The sequence below is a fragment of the Macrobrachium nipponense genome, chromosome 14 (genome assembly GCF_015104395.2).
Source record: "Macrobrachium nipponense isolate FS-2020 chromosome 14, ASM1510439v2, whole genome shotgun sequence".
Taxonomy (NCBI): domain Eukaryota; kingdom Metazoa; phylum Arthropoda; class Malacostraca; order Decapoda; family Palaemonidae; genus Macrobrachium; species Macrobrachium nipponense.
The window spans coordinates 65831757-65840969 of NC_087207.1; the positions used below are offsets into that span (position 1 = coordinate 65831757).

The 9213-nt window shown below is 33.6% G+C and overlaps 1 protein-coding gene across 1 annotated transcript in view; it reads right to left on the bottom strand.

Moving 5' to 3' along the window:
- Positions 1-4653: 4653 nt before the first annotated feature.
- Positions 4654-9213, bottom strand: part of LOC135226182 (lachesin-like) — a 214061-nt gene continuing 209501 nt past the window's right edge. Inside the window, exon 7 of the mRNA XM_064265625.1 lies at positions 4654-4838. Within this exon, the coding sequence (XP_064121695.1) occupies positions 4654-4838 (185 nt within the window). The remainder of the gene's footprint in view (positions 4839-9213) is intronic.

A 9213-nucleotide genomic window follows, 5' to 3' on the forward strand; every position in this document is an offset into this window, starting at 1 on the left:
TTAATGATTAACTTTATGAATCAAGAATATCAAGAAAGTAGTGTAAATGTTATGGAATTTTTGGATCAGGAGTCAGGACTAGGCATACGCTGAATGAGTGATAATGACAGTAATTATGAATGACACGAGAATGCAGGTAGGGAGGTTACTGCATTTTGAACAGCGTCTCTTTTGTTTTTTTATCTCTTCGATTATTGTAGGAATATATGAACTACCTTTCTCAGGAAAGACTTAAGTAAGTGAATTTTCCATAATAGAATTCAATGTGCTTGGATGAATTGGAGAAAGTCATCAGGGATACTTTGTGACAGAAGGATCAGTGCAAAAGTTAAAGGAAAGTTTTATAAAAGCGTAGTTAGATCAACCATGCTCTATGGGACAGAGACTAGGCCAATAAAGAAAGAACAAGAAAGAAGAATGGAAGTGGCCGAGATGAGAATGCTGAGGTGGATGTGTGGTGTCACAAAAAGAGATAAGATCAGGAATGAATTGATCGGGGGGACAGTCAAAGTACTAGAGGTTTCAAAAAAAGCTCAGGAAAGAAGACTCAAATGGTTTGGTCATGTCATGAGGACAGATGATGAACACGTATGTAAGAGGTAGAAAGCAGAAGATGGGATGGGAGGTCAGGTGGAAAGACAAATTATTGAATGACTTCAAGGAAAGGGTCTAAGAGAACAAGATGTACAGGACAGAGGAAGATGGAGAAGGCTGACTAGAAACAGCGACCCCATATAGAAATGGGAAAAGCTGAAGGTAAATAAGAAGTTCCCATCCTTTTTCATCTGACAGACGGAAGCATATTCTTAAGTGTGTTTTTCCCTTCGACTGTTGTATAATGAATACTTTTGATGAAGAACAAGAGATTTTTTTAAATGTGTTTAAAATCTTTGATTGGTGTTTAATAAATAGGCCTATCTTTGATGGAAGGGAAATTCCATTTGGCTTGCTTTTCTTTCCTGTATCAGACTACAGTATCTAAAGAATACATTTGATTTTGAAGTATTTTATTCCCAACAGCCTAATCGCTGATTTCCTTTATTCTAACAGTGGAGTTCATTGTTGCAAAACCCATAATTAAACATCATATCTGCATATTCCACATTACTGGAATGGGAAGGCATTGTCTGAAGTTTCTTGCTAACAAAATGAAAAGGAATCTGACACTTATAAACCGAAGTCATGTGATCTGCTCCATCCCCCTTCCCAAAGCCGTGCATACTCTGACATCCTGTGCGCGTCATCTTACTTGGTCATCTAATGATAACAGTTATTTAATTCACCTCACCAACAAACGATGCCCTAAGATGTATATGTTTATAGAGCATTTTCTGCTCAGAATTATGCTTTTTTTCTCTTCAGCAAATATTTTCATAAACTCGTGTTACACCCTCTATATATATATATATATATATATATATATATATATATATATATATATATATAGTATATATATATATATATATATATATATATATATATATATATATATATATATATATATATATATATATATATATATATATATATACATATATACATATATATAAATATATATATATATATATATATATATATATATATATATATATATATATATATATATATATATATATATATATATATATATAAAAGAGACCAAGGAAGACGACAGTCTAAGAAACTTGCATTATTATCAAACATTTCATGTTGCTTCACCAGACCAGTCCTCAAATTAAGTTTTTTTTATAAAAAATTACAAGTTAAAAAAATATATTATCACAAAAATTTTCTAAAATTAAATAACAATTTAAAACTTTAAAATGAAACATGAGCAAATGAGAAATGCTACCTATGCAAGGAAGGGAAAGTACTAAGTAACCACAAATGTTCGTTCATGCCCAGACAACACTTATGCCAAAGAGAGAAAGAGAAGGGTGGGATGGGGAAGCGGGGGTGGAGGGGGTGGCGGGCAGACGAGGTGTTTGATGAGGAATGACTCAGGGGTCTTTAAAGAGGCTGTTTGTTTAGTAGTGCCTATTATTGAATTTTTTTTTTTCACCGTAATTTTGCACTTGTATGTATGAGTCCTAATATTGGAAAATTCCTGATTGGATATTCTTGACCCCGTCCTATAACTACGACCTATATGGGGATAATTTCGAGCTTGCAACAGTCTTCGAGAGGATCCAGTGTAATTAACAAGGCATCTTGGACATTAAAATCTATATATTATATTGGATCTCATGAATTCTTGTAGCTTGTCCTTGTAACTAAAAAAAAATCAAATTTTTTTAGGGTCATTGGGATTGAGGTTTAATTCAAAAAGTCTTAGTTCCTTTTTAAATAATATGTTTAACTTTGGAACGTAAAATGTCAGAATAAATGAAGGGAATTGGAGCATACATAATTAGTTTTGGAACTTTAAAGTTCAATTTATGTCTGGAAACTAACTAATTTTCTTAGGAAGGAGTTTTTTGTGAAATACCCAAGTAAAAATTCAGTTTCAGTAAGAAAAGAGGCCTAATCTGAGATATATCTAAGTGTTCTGAAACCAAGTATAATGTTTTCATTTATTTCAAAAGAATGAAAACACGAACTAAAAACGTTGCTGCTTAGACATGTAAAAGTATTTTTCCGGAAACCGAGGTACTAAAACTGTGGTTATGTCTAATAACCTTAATTAACATCTAAAAGCTAATTGATAACATAGTAATATGCAAACCTAACAAAGGCCAAGGTATGGCAATTCTTGTTCTAAAATAAATTTCATGTTAGGATGTATGTTATTAAAATATTCTAAAAATAATTGGCATTGCCCGGAATGTTTGAATAAAGCAAAGGTATCACCAACATATCCTCTGTAAAATGCGAGTTTAAAGTTCTTCGGACCATTTTTACAAATTCTTCCTCCAAATGACCAATAAAAAAAGTTTGCAAATAGCGGCTTTAATAGGGACCCTATGGCAACTCCTCCGATCTGCAGGTAGAGTTGTTTATTAAAGATAAAAGTTCTAAAAGTATTTTAAAAACCTGTCTTAAAGCCACAAAAAATCAGCATCATTAAAAATTCTGTTTAAAATAATCTCAATGGTTTCCGAAACAGGTACGTTGGTGAATAAGGGCTCAACGTCTAGGCTAGCCATGAATAGTTCACCATCTTGTAACAACACTTGCTCAAAACTATGTTTAAAGATAATTAGACTATAGAATGTCCATTTAAAAGTTTAACTAGAAACTATGAGATATTATAGGCAGGAGTGTTGTATGACGACATTATGGGTCTCATTGGTATGCTATTTCTATGTATTTTAGGGAGTTCATTTAATATGCCAAAAGAGTAGCCTGTAACAAATACTTTAATAAATACTTCCTAATTAATCTTTTTAATCTTATTTAAGTTTTCTAAGAAAACGGTTGATTTTGTCCTTTTTGTTCCGTAAATGTCAACAAAGTTTGAATTTGGAATTTTCCGACAGAATTATATTAATTTTTCAAGATAGTCAACTTTATTAAGAATTGCCATACCTTGGCCTTTGTTAGGTTTGCATATTACTATGTTAACAATTTTACCAAGTTTCTTCAGAATTTGAAAGCCCTTTTTTCTAAAATATGGTGCCCATTTTACCTAAGATTCTTATGTGTCGGGAAGTAATAAGGATAATTTATTTTATTAAAATCATCAACGAAATGTTGACAAAGTTTTTTACCAAACCTACATTAAACTGAACGCTCCAAAACTAATTATGTATGATGCCCCAATTCCTTTTATCCATTCTGACAATTTACGTTGCAAAGTTAAACATATTATTGAAAAGGAACTTGGATTATTGAAGTTAAACCTCATTCCTATGAACCCTAAGAAAACTGGAGGGTTTTTTCAATTATACGTACAAACGTCAAGAATCCATGAGAGCCAACATAATATATAAATTTAAATGCCCAAGATGCCTTGGCAATTACATTGGATCCTCTCGAAGACTTTTGCAAGTTCGAAATTATAGCCATGCACTTCTTAGTTATAGAACGGGGTCAAGAATATATCCAGTCTGGAGTTTTCTAATATTAGGACTCATGCATAAAAATGCAAAATTACAGTGGTAAAAGACATTTCTTAATAATAGACATTACTAAACAAAAGCCTACTTAACTACCCTTGTGTCATTATTCATCAAGCACCTCTCTCCAGGCTTAAACTCTAATGTTTCTTCGTCTCCTCTTCTCTCTCTCTCTCTCTCTCTCTCCCTCTGGCCTAAGTGTTGTCTGGGCATGTACAAACTGTTGTGGTCACTTAGCTCTTTTCCTTCCTTGAATAGGTAGCCTTCTTCATTTGTTCATGTTCTATTTTAAAGTTTTAAATTGTTATTTGATTTTAGCGAATTTTTTGTGATAATTTGAGCTTTGATCTTTTAGTTTATTATAAAAAACATTCAATTTGCAGACTGATGGCGTGCTGAAGCAACATGAAATGTTTCATAATAAAGCATGTTTCTTAGACTGTCGACTTCATGGGAACTTCTGAATATTTTCTATTACACATACACACACACACACACACACACACACACACACACACACACACACACACACATATATATATATATATTATATATATATATATATATATATATATATATATATATATATATAATATATAAAGATCATCTAATCCCTCTAACCGACGGGACTTTGACTGTCACCCCTGGTATGTATACAACACGTGAGCAGCAAGATGCAGGTAAAGACCATAGGAAGGTTAGATGCAGAGACAGGTAGTAAGGAGGATGCTTTACTGGCTGTGGAAGATGGACCGTCTTCACTTTTATTCCGATCTTGCTGCATTGCTGCTGGACGCTTATCTGAAAAGGAGTGGCATACGTAAGTGCTTTATACATGTAGCAATATGGCAAGTATATTCACTATAATAATACTGTTAATAAAGTGTTCACGTGCCAATAAAAATAAACACAAACGTTGCTGTCAAATTCATTCAGTCTGCTGAAGTTAAATTGATAATTGCGAAAAAATTCCAAAACCTCAACAGTTTTATAAGATAACATAAAGGATCTTGAAACTGCATCTTCCGGACCTCACTCAAACTATGATAAGCATTATGCATGAGTGTTTCCCACATTTTTTTTCCTCCCCCATTCCAACGGTTCTTCTCGGCCATTGAGACTTTACAGGTGAAGACTAATTCACCAGACTGGAGTCACCGATTTCATTCAGGTCATCCAAACACCAAACATACCCTAATGCATCTGCTATGGTTAAGCTTATCGTAGTTTCAAAGTAATACAGCATTGCTATAAGGAAACAAGACTATTTTGGAAATGCATTTCGAAACGAGTTAATTGTTGAAAATATGTGGTTCACGAAGAAAACGAAATAAATAAACTTAGGAAGAGTAAATGGAGAGGAGAGGTGTTTTTTATAATAAAAATTGTCCAGACAGATGGAAATGGAAAATGATGGATGTAATGTTGTGAAAAGGAGCCCCTGGAAGTATTCATGATCAACCTGGATGAAGCACATGAAAGGAGCAGAAATGTCGATTCATGGATAATAAAGATAAGTGATTTAGATAAGGATGAAGCAAGGAGAGCATATGAGGTGACAAAGGATAAAAAATAGGCTATGATTGAAGACACCGAAGATGAAGTGGTATATGAAGAGTGAATAAAAGCCCGAATGTGTTTCCGACGAAGCAAATAGTATCTGAAGAGAAGTAAGGAATAATTAATCGAAACAATGAACAGTGCGACAAGGATACGAGAACTTTGGTGAAGGAGATAAGTAGATAATTTGAGCTGCAATCACAACACAAAAGGAAAGGATGTAAGCAGGTGTATGGGAGGCTGAATGAGGTAGTCAAGACGAATATAGTAGAAACAGTGAGGGATAAAGCAAGACTTGGAAAATAAGGAGGTATTCAGCAAGGATATAAATGCAGCGAGAAAGATTAATATGAAATAAATCACAGAATAAAAAGTGCAAATGTGTATTAAGAAAAACCTGTCCCGGGTGATGAAGTTAGTATTTTAAGAATCTGAGGATACTTGCTGATGTTAATGTTGAGGATGTCAAGAGGGGAATGAAGGGGCTGGAAAATGGAAAGATATCAGGGGTTAACGAAAATAAAGTATGCAAAGTATGCTTAAATGAGGTGGGAATTTTCGGAGTGTGAAAGAAATAACTGTTCTCTTGTAAAAAGTTAAAAATAATTTAAGAGGCTAAATATTGTAGGGACAGAATGTTGATTAGTATAAAAAGGAAGGTCCATGTTAAGGTTTTTATTGAGATAGTGCAACACGGAAGAGATCGTGTGGATCATGTCTTCATTTTGAAACAGTTACTTAAATATCTGAAAGTTAAATGATAAAGAGGTATACATCAAAATTGAATAGATAAATTACTCATGAAAGAACTGACAGTGAAGCGACGTGCAGGGGTGTTAAGGATGTATGATATAAGGGGTAAATAAGAAATAAAAAAGCCTTCTTATGTTGGAAGTAAGCCATGTGTTAGAGGAGTTCAAAGGTGAGTTTTTTTTTTTTTTTTTTTTTTTTTTTTGCGTAAAAAGTGGAATGACACTAGAGTGTGTAATGTATCCATGACTGTTTAACTATTTCAGCCAATAACCATTAACAATTTCGTCTGTCTCAGAACCAGAACAATATTTTACCTTTTACACTATGATATTCATGATGGTAAAATGGCCAAATAATTGTTCTTTATTGCGTTAAATATACATATTAAGTAAAAAAAAATCCTGATGACATCTTGAATTGAAACTTACCAAAACAATTATGCATCAGCACATTATAATGGACCGAATGCTTGGATATACGTGACACTATGAAGGCCAAGATCTGTTGCAACTTTGATACGACGCGTAGGCAGAACAGTATTCACGATAACAATTAGCCATATTTCTGGATATGCAACTTAACAGGACACATGGAAAATACTTATAGCATTGATAAAAAAGATAATTGATCTTTTATCATTGTACTTCGACGATATGTTAATAATTCATGGAAATATGAAGTCTCCAAGTCAAATAGAAGGGGAATAATTGCTTCTTTGACATGTGTCTCCATTTCACTACGTTACGAAGCTCTGATTTTTCGGCGCTGTTATGGTTCTAGGTCGCGAAAGATGTGAGTAAAAAGAGTGTTGTATATATAGAGTAAAAAAAAGTCGAAAATGTTATTACTGTTTAAAAATGATAATATGTATTGTGGAAATGTCAATGGACACATGCATACACAGTAAAAATGTTGTACGTATAAAGCAAACGGCTAAGGACAAACATATATATACTTATGATCTGGGATGAAAGTTATATTTAGGTAAAGATGGGTTAAAATGTGAAACGTTGTATAAAAAGATACAAAGTAAGAACTTGTATCAAAGCACATATTAATGTACAAAATACTAAGACAATGGATTTACAAAACGACAACAGTTCCATATTAAAAAATCGAAAGGTGACAAACGAAAATATGCACGCGGTAATTCAACTGAGAAAATAATCTGCAATTATTGAAAGATAAGAATACAAACCGTTTTTATCATCATTGTTTGTATTTATTAATAGTATCGTTTTCATTCGTATGTATTTTCACTCTTTAGTTGTATTTTCCCCCCATATTCATCACTCTTTGTTGTAAGTAAAGCTGACCGAATCTGGGTAGGCCGGTTTGATCCTCTTTACCGTGCATTATTAATTTCAATGCTTTGTTTTTTGCCTCAGGCCATTATGTGGTTCTTTGCTTGCCTATGAAGATGTACTCTAACCCACTGAAAGATGGCCGAGGTCCTTTTATGCCTACATGGAGAAGAATAAATTGCTGTCTAAGGGGGAGGGACTTCCCCGATGTCAGACCGCGTTGCATATCACCTTGCTTTTTTAGCACTTGATGCAATGTTGCCTATTTTTTTATTTTCTCTTACTCCATGCTATGTGAATTTTTATTATGTGTTTAGGTGTTTTTCTGCTGGATGGACACTAAGTCCATGAATGAGTTGGAACAATTTCTCTTTAAGGCTCGTGGCCCTACTATGAGATTTACAGCCGTTGTTCCGGTGTTTTTCCGAGATAAAATTTTACCAACGTACGTGACAAAGATGACACTTTGTCACAGGGTATCTTACATCCCTACCTAATTTTTTGCTGTATTCTGTATCACGGAAGTTGCATAATTCTGGTAATTATAAGAGTAACACCGACTTCTTGTAGACATCGCCAGCAAACTCAAAGGAATGTCATTCGAAGATATAATGACGTACTTATGGTGTTATTAACTTGCCTCCTTCTCGATGGATAATTGGCTATTCGTGAAAAAGTCTCAAGCTCTGGCAACAATGAAATACAACCAGTACTCCATATTTACACTTTGTAGTATTGTTAATAGGATTAATGCCATGAGGTCGAGTACTACAATCCTCGAAGAAAAGGGTTTCCACAAGTAATCCAAGAAATTATTTTCTATCGCTATTTCTCCAATGAAAAATTATATACGTAATTAAAAATCTAATTATTAAAAAAATTAAAAAAAAATGGCATTCGTCGTAAATCCTTCGATATTTTTCCTAATATGACAGTGACAATCATTGTGATAGATAGACAAATGCATAGGATTATATTGGATTATAGAATTTAGACTTCAAGCCAAGCACTTTGACTATGGAGATCGTTCAGTGATGTATTATAGCCCACACATTTTTTTTTTTTGCAAAGTAAGTTATAATGATGTTCAGCAAGTTATATTTTACTAAGAAATCAACAACTATTGCTTTATGGAGCATATATAATTATCTTTCTGCACCTCATGGAAGTCAAAAAATGACGAAAACTTGGTAGCCCAAAGAGCCCTGTTATTCATTTACCTGTTCAAGCTTACGTAGGGTTTGCCACGGGCCTTCTCACTTCTAAACAATTGTGCACGTCGAATCATAAAAGCTGTTCAGCAACCACGGGGACAATGACTTATCATAGCCGCCATTCTTGAAGCCTTGACAAGATACGCATATTCATTCAGAATTTCAGAGACTGCTGTTTGTTGTCATCATCCATCATCTTGTGGGAGGAGTCGGGACGTCATATGCTTACGTCACAAGTAACTTTGAACCAGTACATTAGAATGTTCTGTCACTGGCTTCTTTATTTTACTCCTATGAATATACTTTTTTCTAATATAAGTAATAAAATATACTATGGTTAAGTAA